The 25,479-nt window shown below is 46.9% G+C and overlaps 1 protein-coding gene across 3 annotated transcripts in view; it reads left to right on the top strand.

Moving 5' to 3' along the window:
- The first annotated feature begins 16,099 nt into the window (after positions 1–16,099).
- Positions 16,100–25,479, top strand: part of KLHDC4 (kelch domain containing 4) — a 29,429-nt gene continuing 20,049 nt past the window's right edge. The window contains exons 1-5 of one of the 3 annotated variants that reach the window (XM_042797723.1): positions 16,100–16,529; positions 18,553–18,644; positions 19,640–19,718; positions 20,687–20,785; positions 23,858–23,994. In XM_042797723.1, coding sequence (XP_042653657.1) covers positions 16,431–16,529; positions 18,553–18,644; positions 19,640–19,718; positions 20,687–20,785; positions 23,858–23,994 — 506 coding nt within the window. In that variant the 5' untranslated portion in view covers positions 16,100–16,430. Of the gene's footprint in view, positions 16,530–18,552; positions 18,645–19,639; positions 19,719–20,686; positions 20,786–23,857; positions 23,995–25,479 lie in introns of those variants that run through there. The other 2 variants (XM_042797722.1, XM_042797724.1) reach the window with 2 other exon arrangements.

Raw genomic sequence — 25,479 nt, 5'->3', positions numbered from 1 at the left:
GAAAACAGAGGAGAAAATAAACCAGCAAATTGAATATAAAACCCCAATAAGACAAGTCACCGGTACGTTCACGAGTGGGATGCTGATGACACGAGGAGAAGGGCTGTGGGGCCCGCAGGAAGCCGGCCAGAGACACGGTGGGCCCCGTGCTGTGCTGCAAAGCGCGTCAGCAGACAGATAAGGCAGTAGCACAGAAACAAAATGAGTTATTTGCATCCGTGTTTGCTACAGGCCGGCTTGGCGAAGTTCCCGTGCTGGAGCCGTTCTTCACAGGGAGCGAGCCCAAGGAATTGCTGCCAGATAAAAGCATCGTGTTTCAGAGCAAAGCTCCAGCTGTGGGATTCGGAGGCCTTCAAGAGCCTGCAAAGGGTCCCAGATCAGATTAAGCGCTACCAGCAGGCGTGTGCAACCCACTGCACAACACGGCTGCGCTGCCCGTGGTATGGGGGGTGGCAAACGGGACGCCCCTACAGGTAAAAGGTTCAGGAGGAGCCCAGACCAGTTGCAAGAAGCTGTTGTAGAGGACACCAGTGAGCAGAGAGCCAGAGAAGAGCATCCCGGGGAGAAATGTGCAGCTTTCGTACAGGAAGGTCCGTCCTCAGCAGACCACCAAGCTTCCAGTGCCTTTTAAATTCGGGGTTCCAGCAGGCTCAGGTCTCACGGAGCTTCCCACGGGGTCTGAAAGAAGGAATTCATTTCAGTGATAATTGTTTGGGAGAGCAAAACCACCGGCAAAAGTAGTTAATAACGGAGGGAGGTGGCCTGTGGAGCTTGCATTTAGACCTTTTCTTGGTTCAGGCCAGTTGAACACACGTGATCTGGAAAAAGAGAAGTACAGGGGTGGCAACATCTTCCAGAGAATGAGCGTTTTTCAGGCTCATCAAATATAAAGTCGATTGCAACGAGGGATCCCCTGACAGGGCAATAAAGCTGCAGATGAAAAGAATGTTAGGAAGTGAAAAAGGAAAATTGCACTGCTGGTGTGTGATGTTGCTCCACGTGCCCATCCTGAGCGCTGAGCTGGGCCAGTCACCCCCCGGGGCTGGGGGCTGCAGGAGGGGGAGCAGGAGAGGGCTCGGACTCGCCGTCGCACGAGCACCGGGCGAGCGTTCGGGCAGACGGCCCAAAACAAAGGCAGGAAGTGGTTTTTTTCACATTAATCATGCGCTCAGTGTCAGGGGATGTTGTTGAGACAACTTTTATGTGTGCGTTAAAGTTCAAAAAGAGCTCAGATAAAAGGGTTTGTTATTAACTGCAGGAGCCCGGGTGCAGCCTCTGCCTCAGGGATTGCTATCTGCCTGAGGCCGAGCCTGGAAGGACAAACCCGGGAGGGGATGAGACCTCATGTTTCAGGAGTTTTCCCTAAAAGATCACCGCTGACGGCTGCTGGAGACGCGGTGCTTTGGCCATGCGTTGACTCTTGGCTTCCCCCCAGTTGTCCTTTCCTTCGATGCCGCTGTGACATCCGTGTCTTCATGCCCAAAGGATGAACGTTGACTCATCAACGGTGGCAGAAGAAGCCCCGTGGGGGGTAGAGGAAGCCTCATGCTGGGATTTGCCAGGGAAGGACTCACTGCGTGGGAGCCACATGTGGACCCAGCGTGGTCCCCAGGCAGCACCGAGCTGTCTAGACGCATCTCCCCAGCTTCGGTCTTGTGGCTGTTTTGTTTTTTGTCCGGACGGCTGGAGGTTGCAGCGGTGATGGGAGCAAGCAGGCGTGGGAACGCAGCCCTTCTGGAGGACACACAGGCAGCCAGAACAATGCATGTCCACCCTCGAACCCAAAACATGACCTTTTTCTCCCCAAACCCAGGAGCGCCTGTGTGAGTGGCACGGAGAGAGGCATGGGTGTCTGCCACCAAAGAAGGGTGAGCCCTTGAAGCAGCAGGTAAAAATGCCTCTGCTAACAAGAGGCAAGCCCAGCAAAAAGCAATAAAACCGTTGTTTATTTGAAGATTCATGTGAAAGATGAAAGGCACTAAATATATTTGGGTTGGGAAGAAGCCACTAAGGGCGGGGTGTGACACGGGCTGGGAACTGCTTCAATGGTGCAAACATAAATGAAAACAAGGAGCTGACGAGGAATCGTGGATAGAACTAATAAAAGGATCCTCTGAGGCAGATAATTAGTACATCAAAACTGAGATACAGGTATGAGGAAATTTAATAAAGGGAGAATTGATGTTGACAAACTTCCTTGCAGCAAAATACACCCGACAGCAAAACTGTCCCCTTAATATTGAAGCAACAGAAGTTCTGCTTGGAAGTTTGGGGGGTTTTTTTGTTTGTTTCGTTGGCCAGTTTGTTTGTTTTTTTTTTTTAAGGAGTTGCTAATATTTTACCTGTTGTACAAAAGCCATGAAATAAAGCTAGCTCTGCAGAACATGTCTGTCTGTCCTGATTTTGCTGGAGACTTATTCAAGGTGTCAGAACTCAGCGACACTGGATTTATAGAATAGTGGGTGTTGTAAATCTTTAGCAAAAATATGCCTCCAACCTGCTGAGTACCAGACCTTGAAATATAACAGAAGGGTTTTTACAGATCCCCATAAAGTTTTACCCTGCTGCGTATTTACTGAATATGCAAGTTTTCTGCCTCAGGCTGCCACCCTCCCCACTGGGGACGGATGGCACAGGAGATGGTGGTGTGCTTGGGGGGGTAACTGGAAATCCAGGCTCTCCTCTAGCCAACCACCATTGTGCCTGGTCGTGCCTCAGTTTTCCCAGCTGTGAACAATCTTGCCCACCTGCTGAGACCAGATAAAAAGCACTGCCTGAATCAGGGCGGGGGGCAACAAGTGCTGGAAATTCCCCTGGTCTTCCTCCAAGCTGTTTAAGAAAGAGAAAGCCACGTTTGAATCCCTACATGGAATTAGAGACCAGGGCAGTAAGAAGCGACAATTCCTCCTGAGCTTCTCTCTCCTAATTTAACTACCTTGTCTGTCAGATGCTGTCCTGCTGGGGCCACCGAGCAAGGCGCCTCGTGTTCACGTGAAGAGCTCGGCCAGCACCCCATCCCCAAAAGTCAGCTTGCAGTCAAGGTTTGCTGGAGCAGAAAACGGACCTGTTGCCTCAATCTCGTTGAGCACACGCCTTGAGGAGCTTGCCCCCAGGTGCGGGTTAGCCGCAAGCACTTTCAGCACAGTCCAGTTCCCCACCCTGTGCACCAGGAGCCGGGGCCGCCGCGTTGGCCGGCAAAGAGTCGAGCGGCAGCCCAGTTTGGATGGAGCTGGCAAGGGGGTGAGCAGGGGAAGGATGCCGGGGTGAGGGACAGTGCCTGAGACAACAGAAGCAGGCAGGATGACAGATTACGTACGAAAAAAAATCTTTTTTTTTTTTTTTATTAAGAGCTCTTTTCAACACCTCCTTTTGGAATGGATTCCTTGCCTCCCCTTTGCAGCCAGGGCAAATAAGCACTGAAATGCTCCAGTTTGAAGATCCTGTCCGGCTCTCCCAGCTCCTCTGCATGGGTTGTCATCACTTGTCACTGTCCTTCAGAGCTAAACCACATCGCCGGCAGCGGCAGGGACATGCACAGGGTACAAAGCAGCCTCGGTGGGTAGGGATGCATTTGTCCACGGCTGCCTCCGAGCAGACCAGTAGAAGGTCTTTATCCTTATATGTGTTCCGTCTATGCATTGTGCCAGGCTCTTTGCACAATTAGAAGCAAGCTTTCAGCAGGGTATCATCAAAGACCTCTCCAGACTTCTGAAAATGAGGTACTGTCTGTAACAGCGTCAAGTTATGATTCTCGTCGCCTCCAGAGAAGTCAACAGTATTATCACAAAAATGAGTAATAAAAATAAAAGGCACGGAGCTTTGTGCACGCTAAGTGCCGTAAGCAAATTCTAAGGATGTGGCAATATGCCTGTACAAATCCTAAAAGCGTAACTACACGGTGGGAACACGAGTGTGTTCTCTGCTTTGGACCAGTTTTCTGGCTGGTTTGGTCAATGTCTCCAGGAACCTGGCTCCGGATTTCAGTGAGGTCATTTCTGCTCTAACGTGCCTGGAAAAAATCATGGGCTCCCCCCCTTTCCCCATGCAGCTCCTCACCTTGTGTAACCACTGCGTGCTGCAAGGGTGAGAGAGCTCATCCCTCATGGCCTTTGGCTTTGCAGAGCTCGTAAATCAGGTCTGGGCATCTCAGGTATTTGGGAGGTTTTGTGGTGTAATGAACTGCATGGAGGTGCCGGCGCATGTTCTATTTGAGAGCAGTGTTGCTGCAAAGACACCAGACCAATTAAAATAAATAATAATAATTAAAAAAAAAGCAATGTCTGGAGGGGATGCATTGCCTCTTCCAGGAGAATGACGGGTGGTGAAGCTCCTGCTCAGTTGATAGGGACTAAAGCCCTGCAAGTCTCCATGTGATAAAGAAGATGCAAAACACATTTGGGCCTGCAAGGACTTGAAATGAGGTTGCTGCTGGCCCTGGCTTTCATTAAACAACAGTCAGCAGACCAATTGAACATAGATAATAAAAACAACAGCACATGTAATCATTCTACATCCGGTCTCGAGAAAATGAAGCTGAACATTTTGGGGTTGTATCAACAGCACTTGGGGAAGTGGTTGTGTGGCCACGGGGAGATCTGGACGGCCAAAGACGCGCAAGGAGGAGCTCGGTTTGCAGACATGGCTGCAAGGACTGAAAAGGCTGCCCAGACTTGGCAGCCCACCCTGCCCTGCCCCTCTGCCAGGCACTGGCAGCCGTCAAAGCTGCCTGCAAGTCACTGGGACGCGGGCACTGCTGGGGGAGAGCTGGCTGGATCAAGGAAAAAGCCACCGTATGCCACAGGGCCCCTAAGGGAACATGCTTTGGTGACCAACCAGAAGCTGCCCGACACGCTGGGCATTGCCACCTTTTCACTGTTCCACTGTTTCTTGCATGTTTGAAGGCAGCTGGTCATTCGGCTCTTTAGAGGATTTTCCAGATGTCCCGACAAACTGCGGGAACCGGAGGGCTGGGATCGCCCGTGCGGGGCTGAGCTCCCTGCACTGAACTGCAGTCTCCTAACGCTGCTATTGCCCACAGCGTGGCTCCTGCTAAATGGTATTTAGCCCTTTGCCAACACTGTGTTTGCATCAGGAAAAAAGAAACAAACAAACAAAAAAAAAAAACAACCAAAAAAAAAACAACAACAAACCAGACGGACACAGTTGCTTGGAACAGTCTTTTCAAAGAGGCACTGGCTTTCCACAATGTAAAGAGTTTAAGCTCTCACATGACATGTCGGGTTGTGCAATTAGTGCAGAAATCAGCACTGGCGCTAGACAGCCTGGTCACAGGGGGAGAGCAGGAACCTGAGAAAGCAGCCAAACGGAAAGGTCTGGGCTGAGGAGCTGCTAATTGGACAGTCCTTCCTCAGGTAGAGAAAATAATTGCTTCAGAATAAAACTGCCAGTTCCTAGAAGCAAGCCATTTAAAGCCACGGTAATCCCAGCTAGATCAGACTCTCTGAGTAACCAAAACTTACTATTGCTGGTCACATTTTTTTCTTTAGAAGGAACATTCAGGGATGGCAAAATCCTTTTGTCACTTGTTCATGTTTGTTTTCTTCATATGACTCTAATATTTTCTAGAAAGTGTCAGAAGCCTGGCATTACCTAGTTAGAAAGCCTGCAAGCCTCAAACCTCTCTAGCTTTTCTTTCGTTTCCATGTTTAATTAAAATGAATACTTTAAAACATAGAAAACTTCAGCAAAAATAGTCTGTCTTTTTTCTAGTGCCCCACGGAATTTCTGAGCAGGTGGTATCACTGCTGAGAAAAGGTTAAACAGGTTTTGTCTGTCTTGTTCATTAAAACAAATCTGAGAGAACATCCTGCACCCAAGTCAAATGAGACAAACCCAAAAATCTTGCAAAAGATTCTGCATGGGATTTTCTTCTCGCTGTGTGGGCCAAATACCATCTGGATTTCTTCCCTGCCCTCAGCACAAAAAAAAATTAATTCTGGAAAACCACTTTTACACCCGCCTAATTCTTGCCATGAGCTTGCAGCCGCTTCAGTATCTGATGCAAGACCCTACCAAGGGCCGTTGCATCAGAAGGAAACAGCAGGAGCAATTTTGCAGCCTCCAGGGTGGACAAGCACCCACAGGGGCACAGCTCTGCACCATCTTCCCCCAAAACTTCCCCCCAAAACTTCCTTGTGGAAGGCTCTTTTTTTTTGCAGGAAAGGAGCCTTGTACTCAAGCCAGCAGCCACGAGGCTGCTCAGGGTAGAGCTGTAACGGCATCTCAGAAATGGGCTGTTTTGCTACAGAGCAAGGTCCCCAGCAGAAACACAATTTACTGCAACTGTCGGTGATTTAACCACCTTCTTGTTGTGGCCTGTTCTCGCCTGTGCACTGGGAAAAAGGCCTGAGAGTTTTTTGGATGCTGAAGCCAGCTCTGTTGATTCACGCAGGGGATTAGGCGGGGAAGGATGCTTTCGTTTGATTTTCCTTGCCCTTATTAAATGAATTCCAGCCTTTCTGTGGAGCTGCACACCCTGCTTTGTATGCCATGTTCTCCCTGGCGCCAGCCCTGGTCCTGGTGCAAATCCTGGTGGGGTGAGTGCTGCGTTGGTGTTTGGGGTGATTTGCTCCAAGCATCGACGTGAGTGCTGTGAGGGTTGACCTGCTGCATCCTCACCCCCCCCAAAATCCCACTGGGATGGGGAGCTGCAACCAGCAACCCACAGCAGCTGCATATTTAAACATCCTTGGGGTCTGTGTTGGCAAGAAACCACAGCCATGGAGGAAACTCCTCTCCCATCCATCTCTGAGGAAAGAGCATGGAGATGAAAGGACAAAATCTCAAGGCTGGTTAACTCCAGCCAGGTATGACGGAAGCAGGGCTTGGGAAGAGATGGGAAATTGGAGACAAAGAGGAGAACAGACCTGGAGTGAAAAAGGGATCTCGATCCTGCATTTTATCAAAGAGCAAAAGGCACGTGGGGAAGAGCTTCCCTGCCAGGTTCATGGTTTGGTGGTAGGGCAGCCGGAGGAGCTGGCAATCCTCCCCTGTACAAATAACCCCATCTTGGTAAGTGAAGGGCTCTGGATACTGCTGCTCAACAGGCAACCCAAACTCCCTGAACTGTTTGGGTGAAGTTCCCCAGGTTTTTAGACCGATGGAGTTACCACCCGGAGCTAAAGGATCTTCCCCAAGTGGGTTTGCTGAGGTTCCCCTCATGGCCTCAGGCGCAGGCTGTGCTTGGCTCGCTGCCTCTCCCCAACAAATAACCACCGGCTTGTTCAAACCCACTGGCCTCCAGGTGCAGTGGATTAAAGTGAGGGATTTCATAGGAATGAGGAGCCCCAGTGCCAGCCCAGGCCTGCCTCCCACTGAGCCCTTCACCAGGCAAGTCTGCGCCTGGGGAGAGCTGCCAGCCTCTCCTGGTAGCTGCTCTGCAGTTCAGGGCTTCTCCAGATCGCTTTGCTATATATGTGTCTGATACGTACCGATTCCCACTGATAAAAAGCTGTAATACAGCTCATGCACTAACAGCTCTGTGCTGAAGAAATAACCTTCCTGGCAGACCTCTCCACTGGATGTCCCACACCAGCGGTGTCGTACAAAAGGACTCATTGCCCTGCGTGGGCTGCACAGCATCTTTATTTCATGGTGTCTTGAAATAGCTGTTCTCTTTTTAGTGGACCGGCATCCCCCAGTGCCACAAGTGAGCAGGAGGAGCCTGTCCATGAAGGCAGCAGAGGGGAATGGGCAGCTTCTGCAGCTGGTGTTGCACAAATACTTCCCCTGTGTCCTGCTCTCCCTCCTGGTGCCTGTTCTCGTCCCTCGCTTTGTAACCAGAGAGCAGGGAAGAGTGACTGTATTAAACCAGAGCTGGCCCTTTGCATGAGAGCATAACCCACCATCCCGCTGGCTGGCCTGCAGAGAGCCTGGGCAAGAGGAACAGCACCAGAACGGGCATCCTGCAGCCCACCAGACCCAGGCACCCAGCCACAATCCTGCTCCTTCCCTTTGCGGTTGGGTTGCTTTTCACCTCGGTCCCGTAATGTGACAGTTTATCTTGTGGGAAAATGTGAAGCTGGCCTGAGTGTCAACAGCCACCATAGAAACCCAGTTTACACTCCTGATCCTTGCCAGACAGCGCAGCAGAGCAAGCAGCAGATATCAGAGTAAATATTGGTTTTCGAATGGGACGTAATTCCCATCTGCTTCATCAGCAGAGTGGATCATGTGTGGTGTGTCAGACTGTTTTTCACGTGGTTATCTTAATAATAAAGCTGTGCTCTTCATTCAAACAGCACAGAAAAAAGCCCGCTGTGACATATCGCCAAGATCTGGTTTTTGCTTTCCTGTGTAATTCTTTCTTTTCTAGCAAGAGAAATGACACTACAGGTCAGGAAACCAGGATGGTTATTTCCAAGAGAAATCGGTACACATAACAGTGATAGAAAAACTGTTAATGGCTATTATTTTCACTGAAATTGCAGCTTGAAGTTAAAATTAGACCTTTGATTTAAAAAACAAGTCAGTGATAGATAGGCAGATATGGGACAATCACCTATTACATCATGTCTGTAAAAACACCCTGAAACATATTCAGAAGTGGATGTGACGCCACCTTAAAAATGAAATCATACTAATTGCTGGATTTTGAATCTATCCAAACACTCAAGAAAAAGAACAGTATTGTGAGAAGGTGGTGGGCTTTGTAGATGAGACACAGTCTTCTGCTGGAAGGAAAAAAGAAAGTTTTATCTACCTTTCATGGCCCCTAAATTGCTAACCATCCCTAGAGGGTCCATAAGTTTTTAGGAGTTCACAGGGAAGAATAAGAAAGAGGCAACTCGATATAATTGCAACCACAGAGCATCTCCCACGTCTCCTGCTCCATGCACAGTTTCTCATACCCACTACAGCCAACACCAAACCAAAGTGCAGACCCCACTACAGCAGCTTCTTCTCCTAACAGCTAATGCTTTAAGAGAACATTTCTACTCATGAGAGTGGTCAGTATACCCAAGCATACCTTTTTAAGCCATCGAGAATGAACAAATATTTTCTTTTCTTTTGCAAAACCACAAGGAATCTTGCCAGGGTGATTATTTCCTGAGGGTAAATGTTTAGTATGATAAGGGATATATGGAGCTGTCTTTACCAAGGGGCTAACAAAACCAGACTGAACTGGAGCAGAACATACCAAATCCCTCCACAGTGCATTGCTCTGACTCTTAAAGCCTTGTGAAATCAAGGTGACAGCAGCAGGTATGGCAGTAAGTAGATAATCTGATCCCAATAGCTGTCACAGCACTACCAGGAAAACCAAATGCCAATCAGTTGGGGAAAAAACCATTCACCCATCAGGCTGGGGTCAGTGGCTTTTTGTGAAGATAAAACAGAACTAATTTAATCAATGTCATTGTTATCAGGGCTGAGGTAGGTAAAAATCAAACACTAAGGGACAGTCCTTGTCCTTTACCTCCTCAGCTATAAAAAACTGTAAAAGTTGGGCATGGGAGAACAGTGAGAAATGACCCTTATCCACTCTTGCCCCAAGGCGGATCGACTTGCTCGAACAATCTTTGGCCGACATTGGCCTTACAGTCTTAGAGACATGTCTTTGGAAATTCCACAGCCACTCCACACAGTCTCTTCTCATGTCTCACTCACCTGGCAGTCACTAAGTTTTCTCTAATGTCTAAATGAAACCTTTCTCTGCTAATACATAAGCCAGCCTCCTCACCCTACCTGCTATGAGATTACTACAAGATCTGCCTATCTGAGAGCAAGCCGGGTGAGCCACCATGACCAACTTGATGTGCTCCTTTACAAACTGATGGAGGAAAATTGGTGCTTGAGAGCATCTAGCCTGGGGATTGCAACAAAACCCAGGCAAGATACTAAACCCTGATCTGCCATAGCCTGCCTTCATATTTCTGGGGATATCATTTGCCTCCAGTATCTCCTTCTCCATTGAAGTGGAACACTCCTCTCCTCTAAAATATTCTGGGATCCTCTGATGACAGGGTTTGTAATGAGCACTGAGTGTCAGCTAGGTATTAATAGAGCACTGATTATTTTAAAGTGAATATGTATCTGCTTACAGAGGGAAAACAGGACTGATAACCGTATGCAGTGGCCAGTCCTTTGTGTCCAAGAGAAAGCAGCACCTGCAAACCCACTGCAGCTCTGGAGATGGTGTATCTCAATAACCAAGCGTGGGCTGTTCAAGCACCTCATGGCTGAATAAATCTCCCTGGGTGAAACAAATGTGCTTGGACTTGTTCTTAGGCAAGCAAGAACATCAGATTAATACTGAGTCCCCACTGGAACTGCTTTCTCTGTCACTTAATTCCTGAGGATTTAAGAAGAGGGAGGTACTACCTGAATCAGTGAAAGCTGGAGAAACTGAAATACAAACGATTTTTTCTTCACCTAAACAACCTCTGTTCACTTAAGTACATTGTGCTGCTTTTCTCCTTGCATCCTGAAGCCTGGCCCTGGGCTCGGTTATCTGAGCAAGAGCTCTGCACCTCCGAGGATGATGCAACGTCTCAGCAATTCTTGCACCATGGTGCTGTGGGAGCCGGCTCAGGGCCCTTCTCTGCAGAGAAGCTGACATCTGGTGGGACACGAAAGCCATTACAAGTCTTACTACATCCCAGTCTGGGTTGCGTCAGACATAGAATTTAAATAATGGGGGGGAAAAATGGTTGTGTACCTAAGGGCTGGGGGTTTTAGGGTACTTTTGGCTGCTTTGCTCTTATGAGCAATGTGACCTTTCCTGTCCAGAACTCACTTGTCACCCCACGCTTTCTGGGAGTTCCTTTTACTCATTTTCTACTGGGTTCACCCTATTATTTATACTCCTCTTTAGAAATTACAAAGTGGATTCAAAGACACCTGGAGTGCGGTGAATAGGGCCGAGTCCCAAATTGTGCACCTGGACCCAATCTCTCTACAAAACCCTGACCCCAGAATGAGGTGAGGTAGTGACCTCTGCGGTGACGTTAGCATTTAAAAGGAGTGCCTCTGCATCACCTTGCTACATAAATGGGTGGAAAAATATCAAAACATGTTCATAAACAAAATGAGAATAGAGCAAAGCAAGCTTGATGACAGGTAAGGAGAGTTTCAGCTGGTATCAGCCAGACTGCATCCCTGATATTGTGAACCCTACACAGTGAAGATTAAGCAGCTCTAAAGAAGCTTAGGTAGCCTAATTAATGGTTCACTAGCCTAATTAATGAAGATTCAGGACGGATATAAAGACAGTCTAAGATTTCTGCTTTCTCATCACCTTCTGGGCACTGGTACACTGACTCAAGCAGATTGATGGGGGCCAATGTCACAGAAAGATGTGGCAATACCCAGACAGAGATTTTTCTGTGCAGCTGCTGGAGCATTTTAATCAGGAGCAGCTTCAAGGCTGAGCTGGCAAATACTGCCATGGCTCAGTGACACCACGGACACCCAGCACACTCAAACTACCACCATCAAAGCTGCTCTGATGAAACAGGGGAAGCAAAGACCTGTCCCTGCAGCAATCCATGATGTCTGAAAAAGGACAAGCAAAAGAAGGCAGTGACACATGCAGAAGAACTTGGCTGTGCTGCACGGAAGTCTGCAGAGGCTGACTTGAACAGCATGAAAACATTAGTTCCTCTAAGAGTCCTGTCCTCCTGTGCTTACTCATATACGTGTGCCTGCACGTGTGCTTGTGTTAAATTAGCAAACCCTTTCTTTGAAAAGAACTTCTGGAGTCTGATGCTTGTGAGAGCGGTAGTAGGTTGGAAAGACATGTTCAGTAAGCAGTGGGAGCAGACCTTTCTTATGTGGCAGCTGCTCACGGTGAACAGCTGAAATAGCTCAGCAGTCTTGGGCTGCCCGCTGGAAGAGAAGGTGCGTGCCCCATGAACAGGATCCCTTGGCGGTACAAGGCAATCAGCGTTCACTCATCACCCCTGTAGGCAGTTTCAGCTGTTTTACACAAATCAGAAAGTATCTATTTCTCCCAGTACATGGCTACCCTTAAAATAGCTGATCAGCCTTATCACTGAGCTGAGTATTTTACTACCCAGAAAAGGTTCCTCTATTTCATCCTCAAGGCTAGAACTGGCACTGGTGCAAAATGACCTTGTTTTCAGACCTAGAGCTATCTCCCACAAATGAGCCTGGAATGATGCTGAAGAATGAAACACTGCAGCAGGAAATACACATTAATGCTTCCTGCTCTGTATCTACGCTTCTCATCCTGGCATTTTGTGAGTAAATTAATTAAAAACAAAGCAAACACAGGCAGGCTGGGCAAGCTTCATATGGGCAGAAATATGGTGTGGAAGGGCTCAGTTTGATGTTAAAACCAAACCTACTATTTTAAGCATTAGCTGTTCATTTTGGTGCTGAAAGGGAAGCATCTGCACTTAATACCAGAGCTCAGAGAGGGGCGAGGCATGCTCATTTGCTCTGGCTCAGTGGTGGAGACATTCTTACTTATTTGCTATAGATCAGTGGTGGATTCAGGTGAGAATTTATTTTACCATGTCTGTGGTTTTTTTTCCTCCAGGTGTTTTCTATAGGTTAACTGGAGCTGCCATCTTCCTTATTACTGGTACAGATGATAATGATTAGTGCTGTAACACCAGAGTGCTATAACATCCTAATTTAGAATATGTAAGATTGATGCATCATTATTAATGATCAGAAATATGAATTTCTAAGCTACTCTTCTCCTCTGTCTTGCTTTTTAATACTATCTCTGCAGTTTTCTTTTCAAAAGCGCAGAAAACCCGATGAAGTCCCACAGGGATTGCAAAAGTAAGGGCTTTCATAGATACACTGAGAATTTGTGGCTCTGAGTGTGACAATTTGCTGATGGATTTAGATTGATGTCCCTTGAGATGTGTATCTGAATAAAGTCATGCTTCGTACTTCCCTCCGGGGAAGCCTCTGCCTTCCTCTGCTTCTTCTGTTTTCAAAATACTAAAGCACCAATTTCAAAACAGAAAATACAGGAAGCCAATTGAATGGCCATGAGATATTATCAGCTTCTGGTTATAAATGAGCTTTGAATGGAGCAAAGTACCATTGCTGACTTGCAGCAGCCACCTGCCTGGTCTGAATCTCATTTCAGGTGCTACGTGTATGAGCAGGGGCTGAGGGGCCTCTGCTGGGCTGTGACCACGGCCAGGATAAAACCCCAGACCTTCCGATATGAGGGACTATTTTCAAAGTGAGCCTTGGTTATGGACATCCCCTTGACCATCAGCTGTATTTGCTTTTGGAGATGAATGACTTTGAAACACTGTCACCAAAGCCTGGGGGTCATAATTTTTGTGCTTTTCTCCTCTTTATTTTACATGTGCAGAGGCAGAAAATTGCAGCCTGAGCCTGGAGGAGACCAATGGACCTGTATTTTGACTTGTTACATGAAGCTTTCCTGCATGAGTTAGACACCATAGAGCAGTTAAAGAAAATAATTTTACCTGGGCATCCTGATGTGTCCCAGGGCACATGAAGCACTTAGTGCCCTGAGTAGTGTTCCTGGCTGTTATGCTGGCATGATTTTGTGTTCCCCTGCAGCGCTCTCCTCTTGCTCTGCAGGGCCTACACCAAAATCCCATTGCAGTGGATCCCAGCATGGTTGAAGCAGTCCCCACTCAGCAGCCTCATGGTTCTCTCTGTTTGCAGGGTTTATCTTCATTCTCATCTTTCTATACAGACAGTGTCAGAATACTCTTCCTACAACTGCAATGCATTTTTGTTTGATTTAGTTACTGTGCTGTCAGCATGTCCTCCCGCTTAATCTGTGTCATTAATTCCTTCCTTGCTACTGGCTTCAGAAAGCATTAACAAGGGAAAAATAAATCAAGTGTTAGAGCACAAAGAAGACTTGTGGGAAAAAGCTTTTGAGTCTTTTCTGAACCTTTCATGCCTGTTATTCTTTACTTTGCTGATACAGCTGGATTTACCATCCTGTTGAATGAGCATATTCCAGACTATAAAAAAATAACAAAGTAAAACCATGTGCTCTTTGTATAGGTCAGAACTGGAGACAGGCTGCCAGATATAACAGCATAGGACAACTTCATAGCAGTAGAACGAAATGTGCAAACACAGGCAAAGTCGAGCTTATGTTATGTTCCTCAAAATAAAGCGGAAACAAAACCTGAGACATAACACAAATGAGAGTGTGAGGACATCTGTGCGTGGGAGCATGTGTGTTTTTGCCTGAACTCAGCCATGTTTAGGAGCACACATCTGCCCGCCAGCTGAGTGAAGATGTTTGTGTGAACATGTAGGAGAACATCCATACATGTCGTGTGGGAATGTGGAGTGGCCTTTCCAGTTCAGGGCGATGGGAAGCCTGTGAAAAGAGTTCACCTTAGTTTTGCAGTCTTAAGTTCACATCTTGGGGCATTGGTGCTCTCATGGCACAATCTTCAGTCTCATCTATACAGTCGAGGTGTCCATTGGATCCCTTCAAGGGAAACACAGCTCTTAACAGTTGCTACAGCAGGATTTTTCACCATGGTGGAGCAGGGGTATATTTATCCCTGAGAAGTTCATGCCCTGTTTCATGCTTATATTGTGCTCTGTGTTTCCAAAGTGCAGTGCAAAGTTTTCTTTGTCCTTTCATCTTTTTTTTTTTTTTTTCCACATAAACCATGAGAAACTAGACTATATAGTTCAAGAGATCAGAGAACTCACACCAAGAATGTTCTACCCCATGCAGTTCCTCACGTGGTGGCTAGCTCCAAATGACCCTGAACATCTGAAACTACACTCAGAAACATGGAAAATAAAGTTTTGAGAATGCAATTTGAGCTCACAGAACTGAGGATCTCTGCACACTCAGGTATGGAAATAGCCATGAACGATGCAGCACCAAAAAGGCTGATGTAAACTGGGACAGGTGGAGTGGAGTGTGCAGGAGGTGAAAGACTCCTTGCTCCCCGATGCCTGGTGAAGACTTCAAGAGTGGGTTTCGTAAAGATGCAGCCTTTTTCATTTCACGTCCCCCTAAAAAGAGTTAGAAGATCTGGCCCCAGGGGAATCAGTGACCAAACTCCTGTAGACATCAGGAGGGGATGCATTTTCACACACTAGTGTCTTTTTGAGGCTAAAGTCCAAGAAGCAGCAGGGAGACTTCCTATCTTGTGTGTAGTTCCAGGGAACTCAGCAGATCCTATACCTTATTTCGGCTGAGAAATTGCCCCATTCACTTGACCTGGTCTCTCTGTAGCTTTCTGTTTGCTTCCTGAGCATAAACATTGACACGCTGCTGGTCGGGATGTACATTGTCTGCAACCTCAAAATATTTTCCCAGCTCTTCCCTTTGTGCTTCAGGGCTGTTTCCAGGATCAGACGTTCAAGTGTAGGCAGATGTTCAAAGCACAGGATCCATCCTGCAATTTCCATGGCACGTACTGGGTGTTTGGGTTAACTTGGTGGGCACTGAGCTGTACCTTAAGTGGATATCCTCACTGGTTTGGGGTTAGGCGGTGGGTGGGACAGCGATGAAAATCACACTGCTTCAGGCAATGTAGGGTTTTGTGGAAATTCAGTGAAAAATATAATAATTGTACTCCTTCCTTGGGAATGAGAAACAATCATAAAAGCAATTTTGATGCACAGGGGGATGAAAGGAAACTCAGAGCTGAAAGATTAATCTGAACTCGTATTTACAGTGTACATGCTAGTTAGGTGTACAAAGTTGGCATCCTCCCAGAAATTTTACCTGGGCTTAGCACCTGTGGGAAATAGCATGTAAAAAACTAAATCATCATTCCCACCATCAAGGGAAAAAAAGCAGCTGCCTGGCATCACCTCACAGTGCCCGCCATTTCCTTCAGCTCCCCAACACCTCAGGTCTCTCAGACTGGCCCGGATAAAGCCCCTTTCCAAAACTTTGCAGCTGAAAATAAAAACGCTTGCACATCCCCGCCCCAATTCCTGAGGTGTTCAGCCCGTGGTTAATTTTTATTTCTGCGGAGAGTCTCCTCCGTGCCTGCCTCACGCCTTCTGGCGGCCCTTCGCTTCGCCGGGAGGGGCCATTTTGTGTGAGAGGAGGGGGGCCATTTTGTGGGTTCAACGGTCTCCTCAGGGCAGGAATAAAGAGGAGGCGGTGTGACAAAGGGGGTCTGGCCTCTGAGGGTGGGCGACGGGCGGTGTGTGGAGCCGCGTTAAGGCCGCTTCGCCGGCTCTGCGGGGCTCACTGGGCCGGGCCAGCGCGGCCTCTGCCCGCAACCCTCCCTCAGCGCCGGGCTGGAACTGGTGGGCCGCGGGAAGGAGTCCGCCGGGCCTGGAGAGGGCCCCCGCGGTCGCGTCGCTCGGGCAGGAGGCGGGCCGCGGCCTGAAAGCGCCGGGCCGGAGCGGGCGCCTCTGCCCGCCCCGCGGTGCGCCTGGGGCGGCCAGCGCGGTGTGACGAGCGCGGTGCTCGCCGCGCGGCCTAGCCTGGCCTTTCGGTCATGGGGAAGAAAGGGAAGCGGGAGAAGAAGGGGAAGGGGGCCGAGAAGACGGCCGCGAAGATGGAGAGGAAGGTGTCCCGCAGAGCCAAGAAGGAGGAGGTGAGCGGTGGGAACGGGGGGGGCTCCGGTAGCCCGCGCCTTGGGGTGTTGCGGCGCTTCCTCGGGCCCTCCGCGGGGCTTGGGGAGTTTTATGGAACGGGGCCTGAAGGGAAATCTGCCGGTGGAGGAGGAGGCACGGGGAGGTTGGAGGAGTGGGTTGGAGGCAGGGGTATTTCAAGTTGAATGCAAAGGAGTTTATCTAAATGCAAGCAGCTGTAACTTGGTGAAGCAGCTTGGGGTCTTGCATGTCATCGGCCAGGTACAAGATGTGCAGGTGGAGGGGTTTGGGGGTCAGCGCACACGTCGTGAAGCTTTTAGGGTTAGGGTTGAGGTGGCCCTGATGAAAAAGAGGGGCTCGTCCTCATGTTATAGGTAGATTAAGGCCAATCACATCCAAATATGGATTAATGAATCTTTATTAAGGTAAGATAGCAAATGCAGCGCTGGCGTGGCCGAGGAGTCGCAGCTCCGTCCCGGCTCACCAAATTGTTTAAGTTTCAAACCCCCTTTTATCCACCCAGCTGCCGGTTTCAACACCTTCGGCACGCCTCCTGGCTTCTTCTACAATCTTATCTTCTTTCTTCGGTCCTGTGGTCACGTACACCTTGTCCTTCAAGTCTGGGCCAATTTGCAGCTCCTTTGTCTTTTCTGGCTCAGTGGTTTCAGTTCCTCTCTTATCTCAAGGACAAGGGATACCAGAGGTGGCCCATTCTGTTCTTTCTCAATCCATTGCAAAGGAGTTACCACCCTTTGATATGGATCATCTGGTGAGCATCCCAAGAGGGGGGGCTGTTGGGTTGGTGTTTCCTCAGATCAATTCCCCCCCTTTTCCCAGTAGTAAAGTCTTTTACTTTTCTTAAAATTTGGATCACTGTACTAATAATAGCTTTAGCCTAAGAAGTAATTGTTTAATTACTTTTAGCGAAAGCAAAATTCTTCTATTATTTATCACACTCATACCTGCGGATCAGCGTGTGGTAAGAGCTGAGGAGCCAACAGCGCCAGTGTGCGAGGGCACTTGGAAAAGGGGAAAAGAGAATAAGGGGTAAAATGGAAACTGCTACCAGGAAGACTTTTGCCATATCGCTGACAAACTGGATGGCAAGCAGGTGCAGAAGGAGGACAAGAAAATGCAGTTTAAGAGTCCTTCTTGCCTTCCATCTCCCCCGTCTTTTTTTTTTTTTTTTTTTTTTTCTAGTCTTAAAGGCAAGTGAAAATGTTTAGCTCACCCCTAGAGTGGGTGCTTGTATTTACGCCTCAGAACAGGTACTTTTTTCTGGTCAAAACGTGTCGTTACCAGTATAATGCAAAATTTAAGACATGAAAGGCCCATGTACATGTATGCAGGGAGAGCAGATGCCATGCTGTAGAGGTATTATCCCCTGATTTTGGAAATCTCTGCTTTGACCACACCTTCAGAAAGGGAGGTGGTGACCAGTGGGGGTTGTAGGAGAGAGTCTGGATCAGAAATTTCCCATAGATGCAATCCTGCTTCTGCCCTTACAACTTAGTGTATCTGCAGTTTTGGAGTCAGATTTTATTCTTAATTGACAGAAGTTGAAAGGGAATAAAAATTCATGCAGGTTTCTCTCCAGCTAAAGTATGAGCTGGGAATAGAAAAGTTTCCAGTTAGGCATTTTTCCATTGCAGAATAAAAAAAAAAAAAGGACTAACTGGATTGTAGTGTATAGTAGATCATCACTTCCTTGGGCTTTAAATGTTTTCCCTTTACTTGCTGGTTTGTGTGGTGTTTCTACAGCAGGAATAGTAGGTCTGCACTAAATGCACTTCGTGTATCATTCTTTTGGGACTCTCCTGAGCAACTTGTTAATGTTTTGGGGGAGACCAGTTTTTGAAGCGTATGTGGCAGTACTCAGCGTCCATTTCTTGTAGTTGAATGAAGGGAACCTAAGCAGGCAATTTGTTCTGAAAAGGGAAATCACGAGGGTGACTGCTGGTTTCATTTGGTGTGCAGGTGGCTCTGTGCGTGTCAAGGAACACATGTCTGGCTTTTTATTTTCAGGAGGATCTTGAGGCCCTGATAGCAGAATTCCAGAGTTTAGATGCTAAAAAGACCCAAGTAATTGAGTCATCCTGCCCACCCCCCTCACCCAGGTAAGAGATTGTGTGATACTTTGCCTATCACTTACACAGCAGTTGATGGTGCTTCTAATGAAATTTATTTATATAAAGTTATTTCCCAAGAGTGGAAGGCATAATATCTAGCATAGCTGGTATTTGGAGTTATCAAATATCTGGTATATTGGATCCCTTGTTAAAAAAGGGACCAAAAGCTGTTTTTTGACCTTAAAAATCACTTTTTAATTATCCCATCAGCACAAAGGAGGCAAAGCAGGGTTAGATTACACGGCTTTGAGGAAAAATAAAAGTTAAGAGGAAGTTTTGGATTTGAACTAGAAAACTGAAAGGACTGAAGAACCAAAGGATGTGTCATGAGATACAAGACACTTTATCACATGTAGCTGAGGATCCACATACTTCTAGGTTCTGTATTTTGTTTCCTGTGGCTTGTTAAATAAATGCCTTTCACTGTGATACCTGTTTTCCTCGCTGTGCAGTGGGACCTGTCAGTACACTACTGTTAATCTCACAGGGGTGTTACAGTGGTCAGTCAGTTCCTCCTTGGTAGTGGTAGGGATCTGTCTCCGTATGGTGCAGAACACTTTGGTGGTGTGTAGATGAGCAATGACCAGTGGTGACTGCGGAATAATGATGCAGATAAGTTGATAGGCGACAGCCCAGTTCTACCAATAGTTATGTGCCCTCATAAAACTAATTTTTGTTCTTGACACACCATCATTAAAATTCAAGAGCTTACGTCAAAGGCATGTTAAATGACAGTGTAACGTGTGCTCCTAAAATAGGAGAAGATTTCAGACAGTGTCAAATTAATCTTGCTGGAAGTTTTTAAGAAATTAATTTCTTTGAGAAGTTTTTAGCCCTGCGGTGAATATCACAGCCTAATAATTTGGCAGATGATGGAGAGACCTTTGTGGCTAGAGGGCAGAGGTGCTAGTGCTAGCTGAGTTAAAGGCTGCAGGCTTCTGAGTTTTACACATCTGTTTTGGCCATCCTTCTTTCTTTTGCAGGCTGAATGGCTCCCTCTCTGCTCACCCTGAAAAAGACGAATTGATCCTTTTTGGAGGTGAATATTTCAATGGCCAAAAAGTAATGTATACTTCCATTTTTTCTTCTTTATTCTACTCTCTCCCTGCCTTTTACTGTAATTTGCATGAGTCTCATTTGAAGTGAAATTCAAGGCAGCAGTCATAAAATATGTATTTGTTCCTGAATGAGTGCAAAATAGCCTTTTAATTCTGCCATGATACTGTCTCATGCCTGAACAGTTGACAGGAAGGAGACATGCTAGAGCCCATTAAGGAGTCAGAGTGATTGTCTCAGCATCAATATTTCAGGGCTTAATAATTTCTCCAGCCTTAATTGTAGCCATATGTGCCCCTCATTTTTGATAACTATGGAAGAATCTCTATCTTCCATCTTTCAAAACAAGGTATTTCTGCGGTTTTGCTGTTCACAAGGCATTGTCTGCCTTGGAGATGTGTACAGTAGCAAATATTTGCAGTGGGCACTCTTGTTACTGAATTTCTGGAAGTTGCAAGTGTGTGTTGTGATCCTGGAGACAAACTGATCTTTATGACCCTAAGAAGTTGTACATATTGTAGCTTGAAAACTCAAGCCTGCCAGTGGTACTTGGCTGCCGTAGGATCACTCAATGTGATGTGCAAAACTAATTCTGCTTGCTTTTCTACCTTAAGCTGTTCCTGTCTCTGGTGTTGACCAGCAGTTTGGTCAACTTTAACCTGCGCATCTGTGTTAAGCTCCAACTTCTTAAGTCCTCATATCTCAAGCTATCACAGGCTTAACCCGTGGTTTGGGAAAGAACAGTCCGGTCCAGTGGATTACTCTGAAAAAAAGTTGCTGACTCCCAGTCTAGTGGAGAAGGCTGTCCTCCTTCCCTGCCTGATGAGGCAGATGAGCTGTTGCTTTGCAAAGCTGGTGCTGTGCTGCTTCTCCCCCAAACTCACAGATAACCTCCAGGGGTGCCTGTGCTTGGGCAGACTGACCCTGCCCATGGAGAGCTGTGGTGATGTGTATTTTCTCTTTGTCTCTAACAGACATACCTGTATAACGAACTGTTTGTTTACAACATCCGGAAGAACAGCTGGTCTAAAGTAGAGATCCCCAACCCACCACCAAGGAGATGTGCTCACCAGGTAAAGTACTGGGTGCCAGAGCAGCAGTTGGAATTGTTCTAGCAATGTGCTAAAGATGGATGGGAGTTGATTTTTTTTTTTTTTTTTTTTTTTTTTTTCTCTCCCCCTCCCTGAGGGTTTCTGGCTTCTTTTCATTCTCCTTGTAATGAGCTGCCAATGGTGTCACTTCACCTCTTCTGCTGAGGGGGCTTGTACAAGCCTGTCCAAGGTGCTTGTGCTCTCTGATCACTGGGTGGCCTCTGGAAATGTTGAGTGGAGTGAAGATGTGGAGTTGTATCTGTTGGCTTGGCAGGACTCAATCATGTCTCATGGGGGAGACGACACTTCTGAAGATGGACTCTCTTTGGTGCATTACATAGGAACCAGCTCAACCATCCTTAATCCCAGGATGGCACTGAATTTTCAAAATGCTGGTCAGGGTATAATTTTGAATTTGACCAAAGTGCTATGAATGTCAGAGTTGTGCATGATTATTTCCTTAATGCTCACAGGCTTACATCTGTGGGCATTGCAGATACTGCCACTCCAGCAGTGAGAAAGTCCTATGACTGTAGGGTATCCTTGCTAGCATGTAGCAGTTGGGCTTTGCCAGCTGTACAACACGATGGACCGCTAGCACTGACTGTGTGTCCTGCCTTTGGGTTGTGATTTTTTTTTTTTTTTTTTTCCCCACACCTGCCATTGGCAGATGGGCTGTTTTTCTTTTGTTTGCAAATGCAATAGACAAAGTTTTCTATGTTTTCTCTGGGATATGATACTCCTCTAGGATTCACCTCTCTGGTGCCTGTGGCATTAAGGTCACTGGCTGGCTGTGATGATGATTTGGGTTTGTTTACTTAATGTGAACACCTGCACATTGGAAACTGGACCAAAGACTTGTATTTTTTGCAGGTCTTTGGCCCTCGCCAGCTGTCTGATAGATTATCTTACCTGTTGCAGCAAGTGGCTGGGTGACTGGTACATTTCAAAAGCTGCCATACAGGATGCGAATGTTATTTTCCTACCCATGGCCAAAGCTCTTTAGAGCTTCCTGGTAAGATCCAATACCCTGGTTAGGTTCATACACCCTTGTTATGCTGTGCCTAAATGCCAGTCTTGCTCTGAGCTGTGTATCCTTTCTTGAATTGAAAGGTTCTGACTTGATTTTTAGGCTTAACATAGAACTTAATTTCAGAGGCCAGATTCTACAAGGAGACCATAAATTCAAATGCTCACTTCCCTAGGTGAAAAGGTGGTTGTTCTGTGGGTGCAGAGTTGAGAGGTGCTTGTTTGGGTGGTGGTAGCCACCAGATGGCTGTCTAGCAGCTGAATCTGAACCGAGCAGGCAGGCTGTGCATCAGGGAGCTGCAACTGGGTTGTAACCGAAATAAAATGAGAAATCTGAGTCCTGCTTCGACAATAAGTTTTCTGTCTGATAATTATAGTCACACCGGAGACAGTTCAGCCTCATTAGTTGACTGGTCTGTTCTCTTCCTTGTGACTTTATTTTTAATGCATATTCTGCATTTGCTCAAAGGTAAGCAAAAGCATGTCCCTGGCTTTGTATATGCATGTTTTTAGTCTTCTTTGTCATCTCTGGTTTTTGACATGTGATCTTCTGTTAGAGCTACACTGGCTTCATTACATCGATTGACCAGAGCTGAGGTGAGAATAGCTATGGATGGGTGTTGTCAGTAGTTCAAGGGTAAAGCTTGGCTATGTAATGAATTTTGAGCCAGCTCTCCAAAAGGTCACACACAAGTATGAGCAGGCTGCTGTATGTACCTTCCCCTTAAGCTTTTAAGTGCTAGATACCCATGACAATCAGGCACGTAGCCTTTGTTTAGGTGACTTCATGTTCCCACAAACCCTGCTTGCAAACACACCCCATATCTTCTCATGTTTTTAATCATTGCACGTATAGGCTGGTTTATGTCAGGGCATGGTCACATGTCTGATGCTAAAAATCTTCTTTCTTGTTTGCTGGGAAAGATAGGCGAGTAATGAAGCCCTTCTGAAGAAAGATCATCATCCTAATGTTGACCTGTGATGGGTACCCTGGAAAAAACATGTGTGGAAGAATTTGTTTATAGTTTAAACAACCCAAGAAGTCCCAGTCAAGGAAGAAATTTGCACAGTCATATAGTTTCTGTTTTGGGATTCCTTCCTTAGTCCTTACACAGATAATTTTAATGAAGTAGGGTCTTGCTCTTCTCTCCCTGCTTAACTGTCAGCTTGCATTGAAACGGTGTTTTGGTGCTGCTCTGTGCCAAAAAAATAAACCCTTTTGATACTCTCCTGTCTGCTATTTGCCCTAATCAAAGCAGTAACAGTGTCCTCTTGTCCAAATGCTGAGAATTTCCTCATGTGTTTGGGGTTTTTTTGGTTGAGACTTTTTTTTTTTTTTTTTTTTTTTTTCCCCCAGAGGGATCAGTAATGTTTTTCAGGTCTTGGGAAGTGTCAGGTTTGAACTTGTGCTACGGCTTGGCTTCTTTACTGTTTGTTGTTTTATAACCTACACAAACTGCAAAGGGCAATTTTGCACTGTTAATGGCCTTTTCCAAAAGAGTTTTCTCTGCATTACTCTGCCTGCACAGTGCTGGGATGTTAGATGTGTCTCAGAGGCAGGAAATGCCCCTGTTCCTCCCATGGCACAGCTTATCAGCCCCAGTATGTCTTCTGCACGATGCTATTTATGTGACTAAAGGATGGGTAAAATGTTGCAGAGCCTCAGATGTGGAGAGGTTTCCTTTTGGTGAATGGAAAGATTGAACAGTTGTTGTTAAATTAAATCCTAGGATGCTTCCCAGGGAACTTTGAATTTGTAGAACTGGAACTCGAGATGCTGGGAGGTGGGAGGAGCCCAGCTCCTTGGACAGCTTTCCTTTGCTATAGGGAAGGTGTGGTAAACTATGAGTAACTTGTATTTAAAATTTCCATTTTCAGCCCCAGAGAGCTGCTATTGTCAAGGCAGGAGCAGTCGCTGCCACTTGTCTGCTCTGGTATTTGGAGGCAGCTGCACGCTTGACTGAAAATTCTTCTGTCTCTGGTTTCCGAACCTTTGTCTGATCCAGCTCTTCCTTCTCCTGGCAGGCGGCAGTGGTGCCCACAGCTGGCGGGCAGCTGTGGGTCTTTGGCGGGGAGTTTGCATCTCCCAACGGGGAACAGTTCTATCATTACAAGGATCTCTGGGTCCTGCATTTGGCTACCAAGACCTGGGAACAGATCAAGTAAGTGATGGGCCATCTTGTCTAGACCATGCTTTTGCCAAGAAAAGTTGGACCAGATGATCCTTGAGATCCCTTCCAACCTGGTATTCTATGGTTCTGTGATGTGTTCTGAAGTTAGTGATGTTGACCTTATGAGGAACCATGCCAGCATAATCTGAGTTTGATTCCTGGTATAGTGCTGTGATTTCCCAGCTGTCTTCTCACCTCTGCCTTGAGTACTGAGGTGCCCATCCTAGAAATGGTGGAGAGGACAGCCTCCAGAAAGAAGTGGAAATGAGACATGTGTTCCAAGTCTATTGAGGCCAAAGCTATTTTATTTAATATGTGACTTCTGGATCATGGGTGTGCTGTGATGTTACTTCACTGAAGGAAAGAGTATCATCAACAGCACCATGGCGGGTGTAGGTGTCCAATTTCAAAACAGTATTTGTTGTTCCATCTGCCTGGGCTCCTCTTGGCAGGGCTGTACAAGACCAGTGCAAGGATCTCTCAATTTTACCATTGCTTGAGAAGACAGCTTGTATCTATCCACAGAGCCAGCTTCACTCCTGATAACTGGCGTTTGTTGCCTCAGGATTCCTTGGGATAAACAAGCCAATAATTCAGACCTGTCAAAATACATATGTGCCAAAAACCCTGGTAGTTTTTGTCAGGAATTAAGGTGTCTAAATGTCTTCTGTGGATCTGGCCTGAAGTCCTCTCCTAATGTTTCCTTAACCTTTGGCTTCTTGGTTTTGCTGCTCATGTTTATATTTGCATGAGAGAAGAGCCTGGTGGGTCATTCAGAGGACTGAGAGGCAGGAGGCGTGCCTTTGGTTCTGACTCTGACATAGACTTTCTTCTGGATTTGGGGATTGTCTTGACTGTGGGCTTAGTCAAAGGGCAGCTTTGGGTGGGCTGGAACTCCCATGCCGCTGACCCTTGAGGTGGCACTGGGGAAGGCACCAGTTTTTGACCACTTGCTCATCTGCTGTTTAACCTGTCAAGCTCCTGGTTATGAGCTCCATGTCCTTCCTTCAGCTGGGAAGCCCTAAATCTGCCTAGGTTGATCACTTTTCACCCCACTTACAGAGTGCAGGTGCCTGTTGTCTGTCTGTCTTCTTGCACAGTAATTGAGTGGTTTAGGACTGAGCTGTGCAGAGATGGATGCCCTGGCTCTGCCTTGGCACTTGCCTGAGGCCACACCGTGAGTCATGGTGCCTCTCTGCCTTTTTCCCCCTCCCAACAAAATGTTAGCAGTGATACTGCCTGACAAGGGGGAAGTGTGGAGGTTTAATTTTACTAATGTTAATCTAGGACTGAAGGGACTCTGGTGTGGAAGGTGCAAGGGGGTGTGTAGAGCCAAAATGTCAAAATCCCAAGGAGTCCAAACCAGGCTGGGTTAGAGGGATGCTTCACCGCACAGGATCCCAGCAGCCAACTGCTCTGCGAGAATCCAGGGATTGTCCTTTTGAGTGGCTCTGGGAGGCTGAGGGAAAACTGCTC

The sequence above is a fragment of the Tyto alba genome, unplaced genomic scaffold (assembly GCF_018691265.1).
Source record: "Tyto alba isolate M040663 unplaced genomic scaffold, T.alba_DEE_v4.0 Super-Scaffold_26, whole genome shotgun sequence".
Lineage (NCBI taxonomy): Eukaryota > Metazoa > Chordata > Aves > Strigiformes > Tytonidae > Tyto > Tyto alba.
This window is presented reverse-complemented; position numbering and strand designations above follow the sequence as displayed.